The 26,044-nt window shown below is 39.6% G+C and overlaps 1 protein-coding gene across 1 annotated transcript in view; it reads right to left on the reverse strand.

Moving 5' to 3' along the window:
* The window catches only part of KCNH8 (potassium voltage-gated channel subfamily H member 8), an 89,994-nt gene that overhangs the window by 54,750 nt on the left and 9,200 nt on the right, over positions 1-26,044 (reverse strand). The window contains exon 2 of the mRNA XM_087893684.1: positions 14,856-15,060. Coding sequence (XP_087749810.1) covers positions 14,856-15,060 — 205 coding nt within the window. The remainder of the gene's footprint in view (positions 1-14,855; positions 15,061-26,044) is intronic.

Genomic DNA, 26,044 nt, shown 5'->3' on the forward strand with positions numbered 1-26,044 from the left:
AAAAAAGTTGGCCACGCCCACCCAGTCACATTACCCCCCCAAGCCATGCCCACAGAACCTGCAATAACAAATTTTACATTTCACCACTGCCTGCAAGCATTCATTTTTTCACAGCTTGCCATCAATTTAGTAGGTCTCTTTTCTTTTTGAACAAGAGTTGCAATCCTACAACATTAAGAAGCATGAAAGGTTTCTCCAACATAATGTGATTGGTTTAAAAATAACAGATTTAATACGAGGAAAGAGACATTATCAATATTTATGACATTTTGCAATGATCTTAAAGTATTAATTAGCAAAACAATCATATTTTTCATTATAACAGTAAATGTGCATCTAAAGATCTGAAATTTTGGCTGTCATGAAGGGAATGAAATATCTAAACAATAAAAAGATTACCACAAAGAACAATATCTAAACACTAAAGATCTGTTAAGTATGCAGCAAAAAATTACACTTGAAAAAGATACCTTGTTGAATATAATGTAGAAACTAATACCAAATCATATAGTAGTCCTTGAACTATGACCAATTGCTTAGAAACCATTTGAACTTATGATGGACTCCAAAAAATACATTCTGTTTCAGAGTTCCAACAGCTGCCTCTGCCCATAGTCACATGACTGTGTTTGCTCAGTAACTGGTCCCATTTATGGCTATTTGTAGATCCCATGGTCATGTGACTGCAATTTATGGTTGTTTTTTTGCTAAAAACTGCCATTTCCCAGTTTTTGGCAAAACTGTGCCACAGAGAACAATAAATATGCTTAATGACTGCTGTGATAACTTTACAATTGTGATGTTTACTTTATGACTGTCATGGTCGCTAAACTATAAATAAAAGTGTAAAATTGGATCAGACATGTGATGAATCTCTTTATGATTGTCATGAATTTGGCAGGCTCCATTTCAATTGCAAGTAGAGGATTACCTACACTGAACGTACATCAGCAGAATTAGCCTGCAATACTGCATTCTAACCACTACACCATCACATCACAATCACATTATTTTTATCCATATTTAAATATGTTATTAGTAATGTGTGAAAAGTTGGCATTATATAGAATGCCTAGCAAATCTATAGGATGTGTGAAGTTTTTAGGCAAAGTATGAAATGTCTGTGTTGTAGCGCGGGAATAACGAGAGGCACAAGCAGGCTAGTAACAACAGCTCTTTAATTCAGGGTGAGACTTCAGCAAAGGAACACAGGCAACAGCCCTCTTTATATACTTTTCAGGGGTGACCAAGAACCAATCAGAATTCACTGTACATTTGAATTTCCCGCACAAAATAGATACATACATTACACCCCTCCACTCCCAGAAGGCACTTATTCTATCTATTTACATATTTACATACAAAATCACGCAGGTGACCAGGGCGTGTCTTAATCCTGGTTGAGCTGCGCAGTTCAGTTGTTGGCGAGGCGTCGAGCCGGTCGGAGGAACCTCCCGTCTCTCCCGGCTCTGCCAATGGAACCTCCTGGTGTCAGCGTTCCAAATTAGGCTTTCTTCCAGCGCTGACATAACAAGATGAACTTTTACCTAGTTTTGTATGTTACAGATAGTGTTTCCTGGGAGACGAGGATGGGGGCTACATTCCTGTGAAAAGAACGTGCCGGGATGTAGAGATGGATCTATATGATGGCCAATGGGACATTGGGGTTGGAGAGCGGAAGAGGAGGGGGTTGGAAGGAGGGGCCAGTTTGGCTGCAATTTGAATCAAAAATGTCGGATATTGCTATTCTTAAAATAAAAATGATTCATTAGACAGTTTGCACTTGAGAATGAAGTTTATTCAAGATAGCACCAAAACCTGACACCTGGATTTCTCCGGAGGTGTGGCTATCTCCGGCTGGGAGTGTCGGCTCGCTGGGGCGGCGCTGGAACTCAGGGTTGCCAGATAAATATTCCATCTTACTCGGGCTTGAGGTAGCTGTGTCAGGAAGACTTTGAAAGTTAGGACATGAGTTTTTGTTTTGTAAACATTTACGCAATTGATCGATATGCCTCCTCCAGATTTTACCATGCCCTATATCAACTGTATAAGACTTTGGGCCGGTAATTCCTACTATGGTTCCTTCCACCCATAAGGGCCCATTGGTGTAACTTCTAGCAAAAACTGGAGTTCCTACTTGGAATTGTCTTAGTCCTCCCCCTTCCCCTTTGAAGCTATCGGGGGAGTAATTGGGATGCAGTCGGTCAAGAATGCATCTAAGCTTTCGGCCCATTAAGAGCTCGGCTGGGCTGCGGCCCGAGGTGGGGCACGGGGTGGCGTGCTGTACCGCTAAGAACTCATCTATTCTAGCCTGCCAGTCCCCGGCATCAAGCCGGGACAGAGCTTCTTTGGCCATTCTTACAAATCTCTCTGCAAGGCCATTAGAAGCCGGATGAAAAGGAGTGGATAATGCATGTCTTATGCCTAATTCGGCTAGGTAGCCTTCAAATTGAGTAGCCGTGAATTGAGACCCATTGTCGGATACCAGGGTGTCCGGCAACCCGTGTGTAGCAAATAGTTTTCTGAGTACTTTGATAACGGCCTCAGTAGTGGTAGATGGCATTAGGGCAATTTTGATCCACTTAGAATATGCATCTACAATAATAAGAAAGTTCTGGCCGTGGAACGGGCCAGCAAAATCAATGTGAATCCTCCCCCATGGCCCTTTTGGTTTTTCCCATTCATGAATGGGAGCTATGGGCGGATCTGGGCGGGACTCCTGGCAGGGCCTATACTTCCCTACCCACTCAGTGACATCTTGGTCGAGATGTGGCCACCAAACATAACTATGAACTAGGCCTTTCATGCGAACAATACCAGGGTGTCCCTCATGCAACATTTCCAAAACTCTGTGCCTTAACCGCGAAGGAATGACCACCCTGTCACCCCACAATAAGCAACCCCCCAACATTGACAGTTCATTTTTTTTGTTAAAGTACAATTGAAAGTCACCACCATCCACCTTTGTAGGCCAACCCCTCGTTACCCAGCCCATTATAGTGCACAAAACAGAGTCTCTGGCAGAAAGCCTCTCCACCTCGTTTGAAGAAATGGGGCCCGGGGAAACAATGTCAAGCAGTAAAACCGGGGCTTCCGGGGTCAGGTTGTCCAACAATTCAGGCAAGGGGCATCGGCTGAGGGCGTCAGCATGTCCTAAGGTTTTGCCCGGCCGGTGGAGCAGTCTGTACGAGTACGCGGCTAAGAAAATGGACCATCTGGTCATCCGGTGGGAAAGGGCAGCCGGGGTCGGTTTATCTCCAGCCAAAAGTCCCAAAAGAGGCTGGTGGTCCATAACAAGTTCAAAAGTGCGGCCAAACAAATACTCGTGAAACTTTTTGACCCCAGCTACAGCCGCTAGCGCCTCCCTATCTAGCTGGCTATAGTTTCTTTCAGCACTAGACAAAGTGTGAGAGTAATAGGCGATGGGCGCCTCTAACCCGTTCGGCAGTCTATGGCTTAAAACCGTGCCTAAACCAAAGGGGGAAGCGTCACAGACCAATACTAGAGGCAGTTCTGAATTGTATTGGATGAGGAAACTGTCCTCAGACAAAAGTCTCTTTACTGCGTTGAATGCGGTCGCTTCTCGCTTGCCCCAAATCCACGGAACGTTTTTTCCAAGGAGCCTGTGCAGAGGCTCCGCAACGGTGGCTTTGTGTTTCAGAAACATCATATAGAAATTGAGAAGGCCCAGGAAAACCTGCAGTTCGGATTTTGATTTAGGGGTGGGCGCGCTTTGGATGGCCCTAACTTTGCTCTCTGTGGGGTGAATGCCCGTGCCATCGATTCTGCAGCCTAAGAATTCCACTGATGGAACCACTATCTTGCATTTTGTTCGCTTGAGTTTAAGTCCCGCTTCTCTGAACCTCGTTAGGACTTGTCTAACCCTCTGGCCTAACTAAGTCTTGTCTTGGCCACTAATCAAAACGTCGTCGAAATACAGGACGACACCTGGGAGGCCTTGTAGAAGGCGCTCCATTGTGCTTTGAAAGAGTCCTGGGGCGATGCTGACTCCAAACTGAAGCCTGGTGCATTTAAAGGCACCTCTGTGAGTTACTATAGTCTGTGATTCTGCCGTAGTGTCATCTACTGGCAGTTGCTGGTATGCCTGCGCAAGGTCTAGTTTTGCGAATAGCTTGCCAGGCCCCAGGGAATGTAGTAGATGGTGGACTATCGGAACCAGATAGGCACTCTGCTGCAACGCCTTGTTTAACGAACATTTATAGTCGGCGCAAATTCTAATTGAGCCATCCGACTTGACTGGCGTGACTATAGGGGTTTCCCATTTAGCGTGATCTACGGGAACGAGCACCCCTTGCTTAATGAGTTTGTCAAGCTCCGCATCGATTTTGGGCTTTAAAGCAAATGTAACTCGTCTTGCTTTCAGTCTGATTGGCGCTATGTTGGGGTCTAAATTAAAGGATATAGGGGTCCCCACGTACTTGCCTAGAGTCTCTTCGAAAACGTCCCGAAACTCGTGGAGCAGGGTTTCTTTAAGTGATGATCCGCTGATGCTGTGAACGCCTGTGAAGCCCATGCCAAGGGCCCAGAACCATTTTATGCCCAGTAGACTTGGTAGGGGCTTGCTAACGACGGTCAGGGGCAGCTCTTTCTGGAACTCGCCGTAGGTGACCCGGAATGTGCCCACGCCTTCAACGGGAACCCGGTTTCCCTGGTAGTTGAGTAGGCGGATTTTCTGACGGGACAGCTGGTTCTTCTGAAGCTTGGGCAGGAGTGCCTTGAGTGTTGACCAGGACATGATCGATAACGTAGACCCAGTGTCGATCTCCATTTCGCACGATTTGCCATCGATTTCTACTTTCGTGTAGACTTTCTCATCGTCGGTTGTGCTGGCTTGGCCGATTCTCATGCTGTAGGTCTCCCGCTTTTGAGGTTCGCACCGTTTTCTCGCGCCATCATCTTTGATTGGCTGTTTTGAACGAGCCGGTTCTGGTTGGTCGTGGTAGTCACGTGACTTTCGACTATGCGGAAATTGAACTCTGCAAACTCGTGCTAGGTGGCCTTTCTTGTCGTAACACCTGCAAATGGCTTCTCTGTATTTACACAACTGTCTCTCGTGATCTCTGCCACAGCTGGGGCAGTTCTCGTGGCGGCGGCTTTGTTCGCTCGATTTCTTCTCTGTATGGAAGACGTCCTTGTCCGACTCTTCCTCTGTGCTGGTTTGCTGTGCTGGCTCTTCTCTGTGGACGGGGGCTGTTTTCGGCCCGTCCTTGCTTGAACTGGGATGCTGCAGTGCTTCCGAAGCTTTCATTGATGCCTCGTGTGCTCGGGCTTCATCTAGCGCGCTGGCTAGCATTAGGTCTGGTTTGGCTAGAAGACGACTTTGTAACTGGGTATCTCGAACCCCGCAAATCAGTTGTTCAAACAATGCGTCGTCTAAGTCTCTGTAGTCACAATGTGTTGCGGCTTTTCGAAGCGTGGCTACATAAGCACTGACCGGCTCTCCTTCTTTTTGAACTCATTGCCGGAGTTCATAGCGCTGAACGAATTTAGACGGGACTGGAGCATAGTGGGCTCTCAGGTTGGCCTGAAGGACGTCCCAGGGAACCGTCTGAACTGGAGTTGGCTCGCAGAGGGATTCGGCCATCTCGAATACGTCTGGCCCACAGTGGCTTAAGAACAGAGCCCTTTTTCTGTTCGCAGAGAGCCCTTGCATTTCGCTCACTTCCAGGGAGCACTCGAACCTGGTCAGATACAATCCCCACTTCTCTCGGGTCGGGTCGAAGGGTTTTGGCGGAACGTAGGCAGACATGCTGTGTCTCCGTGTTCGCTAGTCACCCTGGCTGAAACTCTAAGCTCTTTTTGAATTGCCTCTTGTGTCCTCTATCCCACCTTCGTCGCCAATGTTGTAGCGTGGGAATAACGAGAGGCACAAGCAGGCTAGTAACAACAGCTCTTTAATTCAGGGTGAGACTTCAGCAAAGGAACACAGGCAACAGCCCTCTTTATATATTTTTCAGGGCTGACCAAGAACCAATCAGCATTCACTGTACATTTGAATTTCCCGCACAAAATAGATACATACATAACAGTCTGTGTTATTTTAATATGCTATATGCTTTTCTTAGGCATTGTATATAATACCTAGGCATTATGCAAAATGATAAGAACTTTAGATAAAGTATGAAAAAAAGATTCATGGAAAGGGTTAGGGCTAAGGTTAGGGTTAGAGGCCCTAACCCTTTATTGAAAAGACAAATATGAAAATGAATTGAAGAAATGCAAAATAAATGTACAGGACTTTCTTGCTGAAAAAAAAGAAAGAAAAACAAGATAAAAATATCAGTATTGATCTACTTATTGTAACAAGGAAGGCTAGAATGGCATTTTGACTGGAGTATTTTATGCTTTGCCTGTTTGCTTTTTGGCATTGTATAGAATTCCTTGTACATGTGAGAAATATTGTTTCATATTTTGACATCCCATTTTTGGCATTCTATAGATTTCCTAGGCATTTCCATAAAATGCCTAATTTTACATATTGATAATAACATACAGATAGTCAAATTCTGCCCCAATAAGTTCTATTATAATTTTTTTATTTGCACCCTGGGTATCTTGCAGGTAATTTCTTTCTCCATCATGTTCTTCCTATTATTGCTTCTACCTTCACCTTTTCTGGTTTTATTTTCTGCTTTCTAGTTTTCCTGTCAGTCTCTTTTCTCTATAGCTAAACAAGTGCTTATCGAAAAAGGCTTCTTTAAATATATATATATATATATATATATATATATATATATATATATATATATATATGTTTATGTAAGTTTTCACGGGTATGTATGTGTGTATAGTTAATATTTCGGGTTTCTTCCCGTGTAATTGTGGATATATCCCTAAAAGGGTAGAAGCGACGTTTCGGCAGAATCCCATCTGCCATCATCAGGCTTATGCCAGTAGTCATTTTGCACTAACAAAATTAAAAAAGTTAGTGCAAAATGACTACTGGCATAAGCCTGATGATGGCAGATGGGATTCTGCCGAAACGTCGCTTCTACCCTTTTAGGGATATATCCACAATTACACGGGAAGAAACCCGAAATATTAACTATACACACACACACACACACACACACACACACACACACACACATATATATATATATGTATATATATATATATGTATATATATGTATATATATATATATATGTATATATATGTATGTATGTATATATATATATATATATATGTATGTATGTGTGTGTATATATATATATATATATATATATTTCTCAGGTTTTCGCGGGTATTTGTATGTAGGTCTTTGGTTATTCGGGTCTTCTCCCACGTAAAATTGGAAGTGTCTTGGCGACGTTTCGACAAAGTCTCATTTGTCATCTTCAGGCTGGTGTTCTCGGCTTCGTGCTTCCAGGAGCAATGTGAGATCGCAGCTGTCTCTTCCTTTTAACTGCTAGTGGGGGTGTGAGCTGATTGGGTGGGAACTTGGCTGTGTTCTGATTGGGTGGAGGTGTGTTCTGATTGGTTGGGGGCTTGGCTGTGCTCTGATTGGATGGGGGGTTGGTTGTGCTCTGATTGGATGGGGGTGTGTTCTGTTTGGGTGGGGGCTTGGTTGTGCTCAGCTTAGTCTGAGTTGCAGGGGGATTTGAGCTGGTGAGCTGCGTTGTTGTTGTTTGGCTTCGTGTTTGTGGCCGTGCGAGCTCTTCATGGTGGGTGTCAGTCTGCTTCATGTATGGATTGGAGGGGTTTAAAGTGGCTAATGATGCAGCTGCGGTCTGGCTTCTGGTCCTTGGTCGTGGCTCATTATCAGTGTGGGTTTGAGTCTGCTTTCTGCGTGGATGTGTGGTGGTGACATCCTGTGTAGCTCTCGTGAGTGTGGGTCTGGTGTCATTCATCGTGTTAGGGACTTGTTTGTCAATAAGGGCGGGTTTCCAAATGGCTGGTAGGCGGGAGGTATCATCTCGTTTATTCATGCTGTGTGGACGTTTTTCTATCTCGATGGCTTCTCTGATTATTCTGTTGTTAAAGTGTTCAGTTTTGGCGATAGTTCTGGTCTTTTTAAAGTCAATATCATGTCCTGTGGCTTTAAGGTGTTGGACCAGGGAAGAAGTTGGTTCCTCTTTTCTGACTGAGTTCTTGTGTTCTTCTATGCGTGCACTTATTCGTCTGTTGGTTTGTCCGATGTATGTGGTGGGCAGGCGGTGCATGGGATTTCATATACTCCTTGATTTTCTAACTCAATTTTATCTTTGGGGTTCCTTAGGATGGTGGATATTTTTTGGTTTGTGCAGAATGCTGTCTTGATGTTATGTTTGTGGAGGATTTTGCTTATTCTGTCTGTGGTGCCTTTTATGTATGGGAGGAGGGCTTTGCCGTTTTCTTGTTCTCTGTCTTGGATTTTAGTGGGGGTTTCTTTTTGGATTAGGTTGGTGATTTTATTTCTTTGGAATCCATTGGATGTTAGTACATTAGTGAGAGTGTGTAGTTCGGTTTTTAGGTGTTGTTCGTCAGCTAAGCGTTTTGTTCTGGAAATGAGTATCTTGGCTACAGAGTTGATCTGGGCAGGGTGGTGGTGTGAGAGTGCGTGCAGATAGCGGTTTGTGTGTGTTTTCTTCTGGTAGATAGTGTGTCCTAGGGAGCCATTGGATTTTCTGTAGACTAAGACATCCAGGAAGGGAAATTGGTTGTTCGCTTCTGTTTCCATGGTGAACTGTATTTTGGGGTGTAGGCTGTTGAGGTGTGTGAGGAAGTTGTCCAGTTTTTCTTTCCCATGTGGCCAGATTATGAAGGTGTCATCTACATATCTGAGCCAGAGTTTGGGTTTGTGATCAGATTTTTCTAGAGCTTGGGTTTCAAAGTATTCCATATAGAGGTTGGCAATGACAGGTGAGAGGGGTGATCCCATGGGTGCTCCTTCTATTTGTTTGTATTTCTGTCCATTATAGATGAAGTATGTGTTGGATAGGCAATGGTTGGTCAGATCTAAGATGTGCTTGGGGGGTTATATTTGTTTTGGATAACTGTCAAGACTTCTTTGATTGGTACTTGGGTAAAGAGGGATATGACATCGAAGCTCACGAGTAGGTCACTGGGCTGTAAGTTTTGTTGCTTTATGATGTCTATGAAGACCAGAACTATCGCCAAAACTGAACACTTTAACATGAACAAACAAGATGATAGCTCCCGCCTTACCAGCCATTTGGAAACCCGCCCTTATTGACAAACGAGTCCCTAACACGATGAATGACACCAGACCCACACTCACGAGAGCCACACAGGATGTCACCACCACACATCCACGCAGAAAGCAGACTCAAACCCACACTGATAATGAGCCACGACCAAGGACCAGAAGCCAGACCGCAGCTGCATCATTAGCCACTTTAAACCCCTCCAATCCATACATGAAGCAGACTGACACCCACCATGAAGAGCTCGCACGGCCACAAACACGAAGCCAAACAACAACGCAGCTCACCAGCTCAAATCCCCCTGCAACTCAGACTAAACTGAGCACAACCAAGCCCCCACCCAAACAGAACACACCCCCAGCCAATCAGAGCACAACCAACCCCCCATCCAATCAGAGCACAGCCAAGCCCCTAACCAATCAGAACACACCTCCACCCAATCAGAACACAGCCAAGTTCCCACCCAATCAGCTCACACCCCCACTAGCAGTTAAAAGGAAGAGACAGCTGCGATCTCACATTGCTCCTGGAAGCACGAAGCCGAGAACACCAGCCTGAAGATGACGAATGAGACTTTGTCGAAACGTCGCCAAGACACTTCCAATTTTACGTGGGATAAGACCCGAATAACCAAAGACCTACACACACACACACACACACACACACACACACACACACACACACACACACACATATATATATATATATATATATATATATATATATATATATATATTTACCGAGTACCTTGGTATATTATAAAGATACACCTCAAGGCAAGGCCTCAGCTGTGTCAGGTCCAGGAGTCTCTGTGGTCACTGCTTGAGGTAACAGATCAAAGAAAAAGCTCTTGGTTTAGGCTTTCTTCTCATATACTTGTTTCTTTGGACTTACTTTTTTGAACCTCAAAGGAACATCTAAACACTTGAATCCTGATGTATAACCTGGAATAGTAAAATACTATATGTTCAAGATAAATTCCTGCTACTGCTTTGTATCTACACTTGGAGTGCATATATTTAATTGAAAACCAAGAAAAGATTTAATTATAATAATAAAACATTTAATATTGTTCTTTCTTTAAATGCATGAAGTTTATTTATAATAAGGGAAATTCGAAAGTTTAATTTTACAGCTACTGTTCTGTAAAAATGTAGTCCTTTAAAAAAAAGCCTTCAGCTGCCAGAGGGGAGTACTATATTGTAAAATGTTACTTTATAATACTTTTTATTCATTTTACCTTCTGAAATTATAACTACTTTTTAACAAAATTCAAAAATCACATTAGTTTAGATGGTAAACAGGTTGGAGATGGAGATGATCTGGCTGAGCCGGGGGGTGGGGGGTGGAGGGAGTGGTCAAGTAAGTCCCTTCGCACTGCAAGATCTAAGGCCAGCACACCTTGAATTCCATTGACTTTTTTTTCTGCCAATTTGCATTGACTCTTAGCAGTTCAAATTCTTGTAGAGCGTCACATGACATATCGGGACTTTTTTCCCCTTCGCTAAACTGGTTGTGGGTGTGGCCTGTGTGTGACACATCCGGCCTGTGGGCCACAAGTTTGACAGCCCTGTTGTAGAGAGATAGCATGGAGTAAACTTGTACTCATTTGAATAACCCTGATTCCAGATTATTTGCACCTGACATTAATTGAAATTTAACAGCTCTTCAACTAGTAGAAACAATATTTTTAAACTGTATTTAAAATGGCCTTGAAACAAAGCAGAGTACTATCCAGCCTATATATTCAGCCTGTATATTTAGTTCCTGTAGATCAATCTAGCAAATGTGGAAGCTTAATGAAAATTTATTTTGTTTCGATGTCTATGCTATACAAATTAATGAAAACCTTTACATTTTTCTATATATTCCTCTTTTTTTAAAAAAAAAATATGCGGGGTTCCTAGTTGCTGATAACCTCCCTTAAAGCCAAATCTTTTACATTCAATACATAAATGGCAGCTGGACAGATTTCACCCCCACTACTAACAACTTAATAAAATGAAGCTAATCAATGTCCTGTTAAATATGATTTTGTCACTTTCCAGAGTGGTTCATAACTAATGTTGTGGAATTAAAAGAATGTCAGGTAATCAGATGTAATGAATTATATAAGGTATTGCTAAGATTGGAAATGCAATTAATATTATCATATTAGTTTTATTGGAGCATTAGCTCTCCATAAATACCACCCAGTGCAAAAGCTACCAAAAAGGTGAAGTAATCACCGGAAACAAATCATTTGAAGTTTTATGCAAAGGTAGAAAATTGCAAAATAGAAATTACTTGTTTATTTATAGTTTAGATTGTTGTTGCTGGCCAAACTAGATTATTATGCCAAGATTTTGGTGATATTTAAATGCTAAAATACATAATCTTATGACATAATTGCAATGGTGTGGGTGGAACATGAAATAACATATAAAAAGAAAGGTCCTGCCTCCTTAAGTGACTTTATCAGAACTGGAATTGGAAGCCAACTAAGGAAAAATTGGGAAAGAATTAGAGTTGGAGTTAAACAAAAATATGAAAGAGGTATATTTTTATATTTAATTGTGCTTTCTCAGTAAAATGTTACACTTTGAATAAGATCTACTGGTTATATTATTGAGACATAATTGTTCTGAAAATAGCTACAAAAATCTCCAATCTTCATAGAGAAAATGTATTGAATCTATATATGGTTTCTATCTTATTGAGAAAGTAAAATTATTTTGTTTTTGTTTCTTGAAATTGCCAGATTTGTGTCTAACAGTGACTGTCCTGATGCATTGATTTGTGGGAATGATCTTGGGAAATGAGAAAGGGTGAAAATGCTGCCTAGGGAATAATCAGTTAATGGTGAGGGAGCCTGTAGCTGAATAACAAGCAGAAAAAGAAACTTAGAAGAGAATCACTCTAACTAATCAGGCTGTAAAATAAGATGTTGAGAAATTTGGATTTTCACACTCGCTGACTATGTTTCTTGTCTGGTCTATCTGGGAAGTCTGACATCCAAAGTCACCCATCAGTCTGCATCTCATTTAAATGGCTCAGCATTCCAGGAATTACTGAGCATTGTGGAATCTTCCCACAATAATGTGCATATTTAAAAATACTTGAAGAGAAGTTTAGGATTATAGGCCATGTCTTCATAATCAGTGAGTTTGCGTGTGAATGAATATTAAATATTGCAGTTCTCTGATAATACAAGAATTAAAACATATATACCATGAATTTTATGAACCTGAAAATCAGCTTTAAATATAGTGTGAATGCGCTATTATATTCTTATATGTTACATTGAGACATAGAGAGACAAGCTTTTCTTTATCTAACCAAACCCACATTGCTGAATTCCAACTTTTCTATGCATTGATAACCTGAAAAGATAACAGTTGAACTAGATTAAATTACAGGTTTCTATGTGGCTGATTTGTGGATGTTATATTTGAAATCCACATTTTAAAACAGTATAATGATATAATGTCTCTTGCTTTGCTGGATATGCTTAATCAGGTTATTATTTTGAGGACAAGGGGTTGGAGGTGGGAAGATTGAATTTTAATGGTGATAGAGAGACAAGTGCATACCCTCAAGGATATATTCAAAATGCCTCAGAATTGCTGACAAGAATATCTGGTGACTGCAAAACTACTAATGAAGAGTAATGATGAACGCTTCACATTCTACTAGCATTCACCTGGGACAACTTTCTAGCCATTAAAATCTTTCTGTCAGTATTCTTAGGATATGATGTATGTGATGATAATGCTTATGGAAAGAAATTTAGCTTAGCTGAGGTCCTGAGGATCTTGACAGAACAGATGTAAGAAGCATTACAAATTTACAACGTGTATGTGTGTGTGTGTGTGTGTGTGTGTGTGTGTGCGTACACACTCTTAGAAGGAAGCCCCACTGGCATCAATAGATAAATAAAGGTACACAGGACTTTCAGTATTATAGCATTAGACAAACAAATTAAAAATAAGTTTAATAGAATGATTCATTTAAATCAGGGGCCTCCAACCTTGGCAACTTTACGACTTGTGGACTTCAACTTCCAGAATTCCTCAGCCATCATGCGCTGGCTGACGAGTTCTGGGAGTTGAAGTCCACAAGTCGTAAAGTTGCCAAGGCTGGAGCCCTCTGCTAAAGCTCAAAAAGAAACCATTAGGAAAAGAGGATATATTGGTAATAACAGTATCAAAAACTATATTATTTCAGAAAAATGTAGATATATGTGCAATCCTTTTGAAATGTATCTTTCTGTAATCACTACATATCCAATATTATTCAGGGTGAGCTTCTAAAAAACTTTCTTTAAAAAAAAAAGGAAGAAAAAAAAATCTGGTGATGAAATTATAAGACGTTATACAAATTATTTCTGGCAGCTTTGCTGATCCCAAGAAAAAAGCTTTTTGACTCTTTCACCTCATATTAACCTTCTTTCCATGGCTGTCCATTTTAAAAAAGATTGTGATGTTCTAGTGCACATAATATAGTTATTAGCAAAGAACATTTTCCAAATAATGAATTCACTGACTGGCACAGATCTAAGTGGCATATTCCTAAGAATCCAGAGATTTAGTATTTTGGCACTCAGTAACTGAAAATTCCACATTGTAATATTTCCTTATCTGCTCCTTACTTTCCTAAAAATTACATGCCTTGATGCTTTTAGTCTGCTGAAACTCTTCAGCTGACTTCTACATGTAAAATAATTCCCATTTAACAGATTTTGAAACTCATTTATGTCACTGGGGGTGGTTGAGGAAATTTAAAATTGACTATCATCAAGTGTATCTGATGGTACCCCACCCCCAAATTTAAACTTGATTATCATCAAATCTGATGATACCTCATCCCATGGTGATGGATGATCTCAACCAGCAGCTTCATGTAAATGTTTAAAAAAAAGAGTGGAGAGAATACTGAACATTGTGACATGGCCCCAAGAAGTGAATTGAACATCTCATTCCCCACCAAAGCTGATTGGGACTGGCCTTGGAGGAAGGAACCAAACCAGCAGAAGACTGAGACCACCCAACCCAAGCCCTGCAGCTAGGCAAAAAGGATACCATGGTTGAGGATATTGAAGGCTGTTGAGTGGGCAAGGAAAGCAAAGGCAGATGCACTATCCCTATTCCACTCTTGCCAGAGTTCATCAACAAGTGCAACCAATGCTATTTCTACCTCATAACTGGACCTGAAGCCAGTTCTATCAAACACTTTGAATGCAATCTGTGATTATCTTCATTTCTGACAAATATCAATATACTATTAATTAGACTCAACAAAATGTTATTTCTCTCAATAGACCTACTTAGGACCAGAAACCCAGAGATATGATAAGGCAGGATTTCCTGAAAATGAAGAAAATATTGGAGATACTATACAAAGCTGCCTTAGACTGCTGTAGAGTGCATAGATGGAAATGGCTGTAATTTCTGCTTCTGAAGCTAAAACAATTGTGTATCTACTTAGACGACTGTAGGAGTACATTAGTTATATTTATCTGAGTTATCTCTGTTCTTACTGGAAAGCCTGAAATGTTGCATGATTAAAGGGCCTACTCAACTGTAGCACAAAATCAGTGAGGCTACAGTATGTCTCTAATAACATCTACAGTTGCTTATGCAAAACTATAATTTTCTCATCTTTACAGTGCTGTTTTTCAATTTCAATGATAAAAAGCTCATCTTTACCTATGTCCCATGTCAGTGGTTTTTTTTCCATTTCCTTCTTTCCAATGACATACCAAATGCAAGCCATCCAGTGAGCCAGCAATGCAAACATAGACATCAGCAATGTCAGAACAATTGTACTGTGCTGGGAATAACGATCCAATTTCTGAAGTAGACGTAAAAGGCGCAGTAAGCGTACAGTCTTGAGAAGGTGAACAATCGATACCTAAACATGCAAGAAAGTGAGATCATGTTATAGATGCATTTCAAAACAGAATAAAACTGGCCCATTTATTTTCAGTTAGGCATGTATTATAATTTAGGATGAACATCAACTACATTTATAAATTGATATTGTCTTTATATAAAATGCATCCCTTCTATTTGCTTCTTTTAAACAGTACCAAAACTAAGGGAAAATATAAATATTATTGCATTTAAAAAAACCAAGAAAAAATGGGCTAACGTAATCATTGAAAAAAGAGTAAGAAATTTCTACTTATAACATGCCATTTTATAATTTGTTAGTGACACTCCTTATTCCTTCTCTAGTTGCTAGTAAATAATTCTGATTCCATTTGTTCTTGCCCTGTTTTTCTGAATACATAATCAAAGCTAGAATTTGTGTACACTTAGCACAATTTGAAAAAAGACACAGACGCTGCCCCCAACATGACATCCTGAATTTTTATATATATATAAAAACTAAAGAATCTTTTGATGGCCTAAAACTACATTAGTCTCCTTTTTCTTTGGAGACTTTCTGTCTCAAAAGGTGCTGGTAAGTGACAGATTAGTGCATATAGAGCTTCATGAGATTTTTTTTCCATCTGATTTGTGGAATTTTAAGGCAATGATGGTAATCTTATTTCATGGATCATGGTACACTATTCAGTTTTCCTCAATTTGGTGGAAAACAGTGTTGATGATTTTTGCAAATAGTGGTCACAGGGATCTCCATTCCTCCATGAGGAACATCCCCTGCCAATTAATATAATAAAGCAAAAATGTGAGGGATTGTGGGATGTAACTATGAGGATGTAGGTTGCCCATCTCCTTTTTCATATACTGAAACAGCCTTTCTGCTATTCAATGGACAGGTTATATTATATTATAATCTAAAAGTTACAATAAAAAGGAAGAGAAGCAAATCTTGGGATAGGATGGGACTCTGTATACTTCAGTAAAGTTAATTTAATTTTCATTTTTTTCTGCAGTGGATCAAACTAAAAATATCAATTTATAAACATAATGATGGCAATTTTGTAAATGACTGTAATAAATCAAGTCTTATTTCTTTTTATTAATTCCCAAAGCCTTTTTTCCGTTTTTATTGTTCTATCTCTTCCTGTAAGGTCTGAAACACATTTAAAAGCAGATTTTCACAACCATATACTTGACAAGAAGATATGAAGAGTCAGCATTTGTCTCTCGTGGATTTGATATGCTCACAAATACAAGACCTGCTGAACTTCATTTTCTGGTTCATCAAGTTTGATCAGTTAAACTTTTCAAGCAAAAATGACGTAAGACAAAAGCAACTAATAGCCATGCAGTTCAGCCACTATAACATCGTCTACAGGCAAGAACCTATTTCATTAACCACATGGTTTTTAATTTATACAGAGGGACATGAACAAAGGATTAAATAAAAGAATAAATTAGATAACATTGCACAGTTTGTTACATGGATCTTGTAAGAAGACCACAGATCAGAGGTCAATTTTGATATAGAGAAGGAATGGAGTTTTGTAGATAGGTATATTTTGTCACAACAAAGACCACTTATGACATGGGTGTATTATCATCCTTCAACATTTGCACCAAATGTTGTAATACAAATATGTAATGAGTAATTTTGTGTGATAATGTTCCTGTATGCTTATTGTTCTTTCTTTTCATGTCATTATGGTTTAGATGCTGCTTGTTGCATATGAAAGATTTATTTCATGGAAAACATTCAGCCTTCAGTGCAATATGCATTGTCCAAAATGTACTTCAGTAACCTACTATGATGTATATTAATTCTAGTACAGTAGAGCTTGCTTACTGACTGCCTCATTCAACAACCATTTGAAGTTAGGAGGATGCTGAAAAAAAATTATGACTAGTGTCTGCATTTGTGACTTTCACAGCATCTCTCAGTTATTTGTTCGACATTATATTTAGCACACATTAACCTATGTCTGACCTGCTTTTTTTCCCCTTCTCACAGAATGGAGAAATCAGAGGTAGAGATTACAAGAGAGTAAGCAAGCACACAATGGGGAATACACACTAAAATTGCAAGGGCACTGGCAGTCCCGAATACACTACACAAACAGCCTTCATCCTGCTCCCCCCCCCCACTTGCAGAATAGAGAAGTTGCTTAAATCAGCAGGAATATAGAGGAAGAAAAAAAATCAAAACAACAACAACAAACATGCAATCTCCTTCAATAATCTTTCTTGTGTCTGACCCATCTTTTTTCTTCCACCTCACAAGAGTGGAGAGATTGGAGAAGAAGGGATTACAAGAGAGTAAAAAAGCACACTGTGGAATAAACTGGTTGTTTGAATCATGTGTTCACTGTTGCCAGCCCTGAACATTGTTTCTAATATGTATTCCCCACTATGTTCTTGCTTATACTCTTGGAATTCCTTCCTCTCATATGAATGTAACTACAAACATTAATTCCCTTCTTGCTAATTATCCCAGTATGCAATTTAGCATTCCAAAGGGTGGGTGAATGGTTGGGAGGCAAACAAAAGCAGAAATTATGAAATTGATTAGTCCTGTCAGTTTTGAGATGGCTACCTTAGTGCTAGTTGAGCATTCCTATGGATGGGGGAATGGAATAAAGGAAATTACAATCTCATGATTTTCCACTTAGTGACTGCCTTGCTTAAAAAGAGAACTGCCAGGCCCTATTACGATCAATAAACCAGGACTTTCTGTAATTAGAACTTGGGTGCATTTTACCTCAACAAATGTGAATTTTAATAAATCAAAGCAAGAATTGTAGTTTTAAGGATAGGAAAAGGAAAAAGGACATCACAGCTGAAACTAAAATAACCAGATCCAGAATAAGCAACACAGTTTATAACTGAGTACCTTTCAGGATTATAGAAAACCCTGGTCTGATTTAATTTCTATTAACAGGGCGAAGTTAAAAACTAAATTATTTTAACTTAATTTATTATAATCTGGTTCTTTAAAAAAGATCAGAACAGATTTAGGCTTTTAAAAGTAGTTTTCATGGATCATAATAATTTTGATTTTATTTTGTTTAGAATAAATCAGTTTCTATTTTCAAAGGCAAAAAAAAAATCTGAATAAAGCTGTTGTATTTTCATCTCTTTTGGAATCACCTTAGTGCCATGATTTCCTTTATTTTCTGCTACTTATTGTTAGAACTTCTCTTTCCTTTTAGAATGAACATGAACACAGCATGAATCATGTCTTAAATTTGATGAATAGGAAACTGATTTAGAATGAGGGGGATGATTTCTAGATGAGCTAGATAGGTAATTTTCTCCAATCAAGGATTGCATTGAAAATAATGTCTTATACTTTTATGAGAAATATTGTTAGATATAAGGATATTTTATCAGAAAGGGGAGAACTAAAACAAAAGCAAGAGTTAGAAAAACAAGGGATTGAGACAGATTGGTATACACAATTGCAAATACAATCAAGATATGAAAAAGATCTTAGACAATATGGTTTTAATTTGGGAAAATCAGAACTGGATAAGATACTGATGGGAACAGATGAAAAAATGATTAAGAAATTATATAATTATTTACTGCAAATCAGATTAGAAGATGAAGAGGTAAAAGAAACAATGATAGAATGGGCAAAAATCTTTGGTTATACAACTGAATTAGAGAAATGGCAACAACTATGGGAAAGGAATTATAAATTAACAATGGCAACAGCATATGAAGAAAAATTATATAAAATGTTTTATAGATGGCATATGCCACCAGAAAGATTAGCAAAAATGTTTAAAGATAAATCAGCTAAATGTTGGAAATGTCATCAATCGCCAGGATCGTATTATCATATGTGGTGGTCATGTAAGGAAGCAAAGAATTATTGGGTTAAAATACAAACATGGTTAGAAGGAATGCTACACCAGCATATAGAGTTAAGAGCAGAGACATTTTTATTGGGAATTTTACCAGAAAAATATGGTAAAAAAGATACATATTTGATTATTTGTATAATAACAGTGGCTAGAATAGTATTTGCACAAAACTGGAAAGCAGAAAAAATTCCATCAGAAAGAGAGATAATAAATAAAATTTTAGAATGTAGAGAAATGAACAGATTAACATTAAGAATAAAAGATAAAGAGGAATCAGTGTATTTCAAGACATGGGGACATTTTTATGATTGGTTAGAAAAGAAATATGAATAAAAGATTAGAGATTAATAAATTGAATAGGGAAAAAGTAAATGAGAGAAAAGACAAAAAGGGAATAGAAACCCAGATGACACCTGAGTAAATGGAAAAGGGGGAAGGAGGGGGAAAATGGAAAAAGTGTTATTATACAAATGTACATTAATGATAATATATGTGTAATTAGTAAAATAGAAAAGAAATTGAAAGGAAAATGTATGTAAATAGAAAATCAGGATTGCTTGAATACATTTTGAAAATATATTGAATTGAAAATAAATACAACAGAACTTCCGGCGGTGATGTCAGAGCGAAGTGGGTGAGGGAACAAAGTCTCGTTCCCGAAAACCCAACTTATTCCCGATAAAGAGCCCTTTAAGGGCTCTGATCCCGGAGAGATAAAAAAACAAAAGGGGAAGGCTGAAAGACTTCAGACGACTAGTAATCGTCCAGGAGGATAAGACCAAACCTCTTAAATCCTGTGGTGAAAGAGCCCGTCTTTAAGGAGCGATGGCGACCGCACAGTGAGGAAGCGAAAAGTGAAAGCGGCATTGGATGGTGGCTGAGGAGGGTCCAGAAGAAAAAATGGCAAAATCCTGTTGAGCAGAGACATGAGAGGAGAAAGATGTGGAAAAGAAGGAAAGGAGGTGACTGAGAGGAGGAAACGCAAGTCAGAGAGATGAATGAATAGAGACGTTAGTGCGATAGGAAGAAAGATGCCATAAAGAGGATACAAAGTGACTGACGGATAATTGGCAGGAGCTAAGGGCTAACGAAAAAAGGAAAGCGGAGAGGGCACGAAAAGAAAAGAAGAGAGATGAGATTTTGAAGGAAATGCACTGGATATATTGTAAAGGACTTACAAATACTGGTTTAAACAAATTTAAAAGAATCAACACAAGGATTAGTGACTGTGGAATAGCAGACTAAGGACTGGCTAAGGAGTAAGGATAGATCTAATTAAACTTACAGATATACTTATGGATTTATAATATTGGACTTGGACTTATAAAAAAGACTATATTGACAGAACAATAAGGAAGGAAGCACAGAAGAAAATAGAAGGAATAGAAGGAATAGAACAAATTAGAAGGACTTCAGAGACAATATTGCTGGACAGAAGGAGGCCGATGCTGTCACTGCGTTTTTGTATTTACCAGCAGAACTCATTATTTCTGGAAAGCTACTTTCCGTAGCTTGCCAATTTTTTTTATCAGTAACTGATACTACGTATATCCGCATTCCTTTCTTTCTACTTCACACTTTTCTTTGTTCTCTTGCCAGAGAAGTCCGGCTGCTGAGAAATAGCCGATAAGAACTTTGCAAAAATGTAACAATTTAATTATTTTAGATAGTTAGATTTTTTATTTGCTTTACGATAAATATGAGTTTAATTAGAAGATGTATTCCGGTTTTATTTTATCAAAAGTATACACAAGGAAAGTGCCATGATCCAGGCAATTATCCCAGGAAGGTAATGGGGCTAATTGCCTCTGACAATGGTAGCAAGAGGATGGTTGATTTATGGCTTTTCCTTGCTTGTTGCTTTGATAATTAGACCTCTAGGCTAGTTTAGCCAGATGATTATTTTTGCGACTGCGGAACGCTGATTAATTGTCTGCTAAGATGCCAAAAAAGAAGAAAAAAGGAAAAATGAAATTAAGACCACTCTTCGTAAATGATTTGATTGATTTTTCCAACAAAGAGGAGGCAGAAAGGAGTTTTTCAAGTTTCCAGCCGCTCGCCTCAGCCACCCGGCTAGAGGGAGCCATGGGAGGAGAAGAAATGGACGAAATGCTCTTACAAAAGCTTCAGAAGGAAGATAAAGGCAGAGATGCTTTTGATGGTGAAGTACTATGACTGAGGTCAGTAATGCCCCCTTCCAATTATGCAGTTGCCCCAGAACCTTCTGAATTTGTAACGCTTGGTGCAGGGCCAGGTTTTCTACAAACGGCCAACCATTTTCACCCCCATGCAGAGAGAGAAACAATTCATTATCCTCCTCACAGCTCCAATCTCTCCCTTCGTGAACTAGCTGTAAAAAGCTATAGTAATCAAATAAAAATTTTTGAACAGAAGCTATCCCAGGCAAAAATGGCTTTATCTATGCTTGAGCAAGATAAGAGAGAGTCTAGTGCTTTCAAAATCTCTAAACTGCATTTTGCCTTCTTCTTCGGAGCCAAAGACACAACCCCTGGTGGATTTTGTGTCAGGCCAATCAGAACAGAGAGCTGTGCACATGTCACATGATCATTCCTATTCTCAAATTACAAATGCCACGTATGCAGAAAGAGCTGAGCTGCCCGAAACTAAAGTTGCAGCACCATCTGCTGCGAAAGTAATTTACTAGAGAAAGCTGAAATGCATCGCAATTTGAGAGAGCATTTACAGTTGCTGCAGAAGACTCTATTAGCGTTGTCTTTGACTTACTCAGATATTCAGGCTGCAATGCCACAAGTGTCTCCAAAGGCTCAATCTTCAGCACCCCCTGGTGGTGCTGGTATCCTTTTAGATGGAACACAACAAAACTTAATGCAGCAAAGGCAAATGACTGCATCTCCAGCAGGCCATGTTAATATTGCAGCTCAAATGCCACAGCAGCCACAAATGCATGCACACGTGCCTCCAGCTGTACAACCAGGGCCAGCTCCTGGTCCACCTCCAGCGCAACAAGTGCCTTTACTTCCACAGCCAGCACCTCAAATGCACATTCCTCCACAGGCACCTTATGTTGCTCCACTGGCTGGTGAGTCAAAATTAAAGATGTCAGGGCAGAATTACAAGGCCTGGGTCAGTGAGGTTGGACTTTTGCTACATAGAGAAGGTACCCACTGTATGGTGTTTAACCCTCCTGCCCAACCATGGACACCTGAAATAAGAGACTTAGAAACTAAAGTTTGCACAACATTATTGATGTCCATGGATACTGAACTGCAGGTTACCTTTTCATCTGATGCAACGGCCCAACAAATTTGGGCCCAATTGAAAAATTGCTACAGGCCTGTTTCAATTGAATCTTCATGTTTGCTCATGTCTGAATTCCATGGTTTGAGATTGAAACCTGGTGAACAAATTGGAGGACATTTGATCAAACTGAAAGGACTGAAAAAAGAATTAAGAGAAAAAAAGCTATCCTATTGAAGATATTCAAATGATCAGTATTATCATTAATTCTTTGAATTGTGAATGGAAAGATGCCATTACAAAGATTAACCAAGTGCCTAGTGTTCAATGCACAGTGGACAATGTATGCAGACTTTTAATTGAAGAGGAAGCACTCATGTTAGCTACTCCACATTTGAGAGGACCACCCACATCAAGAGCTCCAGCTAGGCGCCCCTTCCGAGGAAGGACCTATGCTCCAAGGATGCCAAGATGCTACGTCTGTAATCGTGTGGGACATGCCACCCGGGATTGTCCCCAACGAGTTCCAGTTCCTGTCACGTACCAGCCCAGAGGAACAGACTCTAGAGGCAGAGGCAGAGGCGGAAGACAAGGTCGTCATGGTCCCCGGCGTGATTCGCAAGCTCCACTCACCACATTGGCTTTAACCAATGATCCACAACCTCAACCAGAGTATGACAGACAGCTCCTGTGGACTTTGGACAGTGGTGCAGCTTTGCATGTTACCTACAGAAAAGAACTTTTCATAGCCTGAACCTGAACTACGTGAACTTTATTCTTTTTCCAATCATCCTTGTCAGGTCAAAGGAAAAGGAACTGTTTATGTTGAAGAGCTCGATGCATTCATTCCTGATGTTTATTATATACCAACAGCAATCAGTAATTTGCTTAGTCAGAGTCTCTTGTCTAGAGCATTAAAGTTCCAGGTTCACCACCTTGAAAAACAAGTTACATAGTTAAAGATGGAGATATTGTTGCTGAAACCATGTTTATTACTTAAAGCCAAAGCCTAAATTGCAAACACAGGCAAATATACAAACTCCAAAAGAGTAGAGCACAGGCCCAGAGAGAGATGTTCCAGTGAGAGATCCTGTTACTGCTCCAAAGACTCCTAAAGCCAACAAAAAGAAAATTAGGAAACAGGTTGCTCAGAGCAAGCCTGAGGTTCCTCATAAAAATGTTAATGTTGAGAATTCACTAACTGGTAAACCTTTGCATTCCAGGTGTATCCATAAGTGGCATAGAAGATTGGGGCATGCCAGTTTCCGTGTTCTTAGGAAGATGCCGGAGTTCGCAAAAGGTTTGGATCTAAAGGGATGTAAGGTGTTTTGGGATTGTGCTGTCTGCAAAAAGGCCAAATCCAAAGCAGCAGCCATTCCAAAACGCGCTACATGCCTATCAACATGCATTTTTGATTTGGTACATACTGACATAGTTGGTCCATTTCCACCAACACTTGGTGGTAGAAAATATTTTCTAACAATTGTTGATAATTACTCTAGATATGGATATGTATATCCTATGAAAGAAAAATCTGAGACTTTTCAGATCTTTAATGATTTTGCTGCTCTTGTTTCTACCCAACACCAAGTTTGCATCACCAGAATCCAGAGTGATCGTGGTGCTGAATTCATGTCTCAGCGTTTCCAGGACTGGATGCGTAAGAATGGAATTCTTCATCAGACTTTGGCCCCGTACACCCCGGCTCATAATGGAGTCATAGAGAGAAGACAAGGGGTCCTGCAAACCATGATGCGTTGTCTCCTAGAAGACACCAATCTCAGTAATCCTTACTGGGGTGAAGCTATCAAATATACAAATTACATTGTGAACCGTACTTGGAGCATTGTAATAAATCAGACTCCTTTCTTCATGTTGTATGGCTACAAGCCCGATCTCAAAAACATCCATATTTTTGGTTCATACGCTATGGTGAACATTCCCTTAGCTCAAAGAAGGAAAGGAGGTCCAACAGCAAAGAGGCTGAGATTTATGGGTATTGATGACAACTCAAAATGGAGTAAATTTATTGACTCTAAACATGTAATAGTGACTTCCCAATCTGCCAATTTTGAGGAAAATATTGACTGGTCCAGGATTCATTCCAATGATCCTGGAGTTTATTTTCCTAGAGATGATACTTCTGATGCTGTGCAGATTGATGATCAAGATTCCAGTAGTTCTTCTCAACCTGATGTTCTGTCTTCGCAAGCTGCGGATGCTGACGCTAGCGACGAATGTGAGGACGAGGATGAAGCAGAAGAAGAATTGACTGTTGTTCTGAGACGTTCCAAGAGGGCCACAAAAGGAATCCCTCCACAATGATATTCTTGGCAACTGACAAAAGCACCCTTGCCTTTGATTTGCAATGTTACACTTCCACCTGATAATTTCACACAAATCAAACAGCTTCCTGATTCAGAGCAAGACAAATGGTATGAAGCAATGCAGGTTGAAATGGACAGTCTAAAGAAACTTAAAGTGTTTATACACCTGTAAAACCTCCAGCAAACAAAAAGGTCATTGGCACTCGATGGGTCTACAGAATCAAAAAGAAGCCAAATGGTGAGTCATTGTACAAGGCCAGACTTGTAGCTCAGGGTTTCGCTCAACGTTACCCTGAGGACTACACAAATACCTTTTCACCGACAGTTCGAACTGAAAGTGTAAAAATTGCTTTAGCAACTGCAACTATCCTTGGTTTAGAAGTTTTCCAGTTTGATGTTGACACGGCTTATCTACATACAGACCTAGATGAAGAGATCTACGTGAGAAGTCCTCCAGGATTCCAACAGCAAGAAGGGGATACCTGGTTTCTAAACAAAAGTCTTTATGGTCTGAAACAGTCTGGTTTAATGTGGTACTTATGTCTTACTGACAAACTAAATTCAATGGGCTTTATTAAGTCCGAAACTGATGAGTGCATGTTCACAAAAAGATCTAACAATGCATATGAGATAGTTCTTGTTTATGTTGATGATATTGTTTATATTGATCCAAATAAGCAAATGAGTGAATTTTTTGCCAAAGCTTTGCAGAGATACTTCACATTGAAATCATTGGGACATATTAGCACTTATTTAGGTGTTCAGATTGAAAAAACACAGAAGGGGTTTAGTCTTTCACAAGAGGATAAAATTGAACAAATTTTGCATCATTACAACATGAAAGATGCTAACACAACAAAGACACCCATGCAAACAGATTTTCACAACTTGACACATGAAGCAAGTCCTGAGTTCGAGGATCAAACACTTTATCGTTCAGTAATTGGGTCACTGTTGTATATTAGTAGTTGGACCAGACCCGACATTGCACTTAGTGTTAATCTCTTGTCTCGACATGTAGGTAAGGCAAAACAGTTTCATTGGTCATGTGTTAAGAAATTATTGAGAAGTTAAGAAATACACTAAACATATGAAGTTATTGTTAGAACCAACACATACTGATTATGCAGAATTATGTTGTTATGCAGATTCTGATTGGGCAAGTGATAAGAAATCACGTAAAAGTACTTCAGGTTATATGATGTTCTTAAATGGATGTCCTGTTTATTGGCAAGTATGTAAACAGAATTTTGTTTCTTGTTCATCTACCGAAGCTGAATATGCTTGTGTTTCAGATGCATGTAATTCTCTAAGTTGGTTTGATGCTTCGGTCACAGATATCTGGACACACCCGATCCGACCAATCACAGTGATGGAAGACAATGAATTGGTGGTTTATATTTCTGAATCACATTTCACAGGTTCTAGGTCCAGACACATTGACATCCGTTATCAAAACATAAAACAATTAGTGAAACAAGGTTTTGTTAAAATGCAGTATGTATCTACACATGATCAGATTGCAGATATGCTCAACATGAGTATCTGCGTAAGAAGATGTGCCTTATTTGATGATGTACCTGATATTCGC

Source organism: Pantherophis guttatus, chromosome 4, assembly GCF_059756535.1.
Source record: "Pantherophis guttatus breed Tessera chromosome 4, ASM5975653v1, whole genome shotgun sequence".
Lineage (NCBI taxonomy): Eukaryota > Metazoa > Chordata > Lepidosauria > Squamata > Colubridae > Pantherophis > Pantherophis guttatus.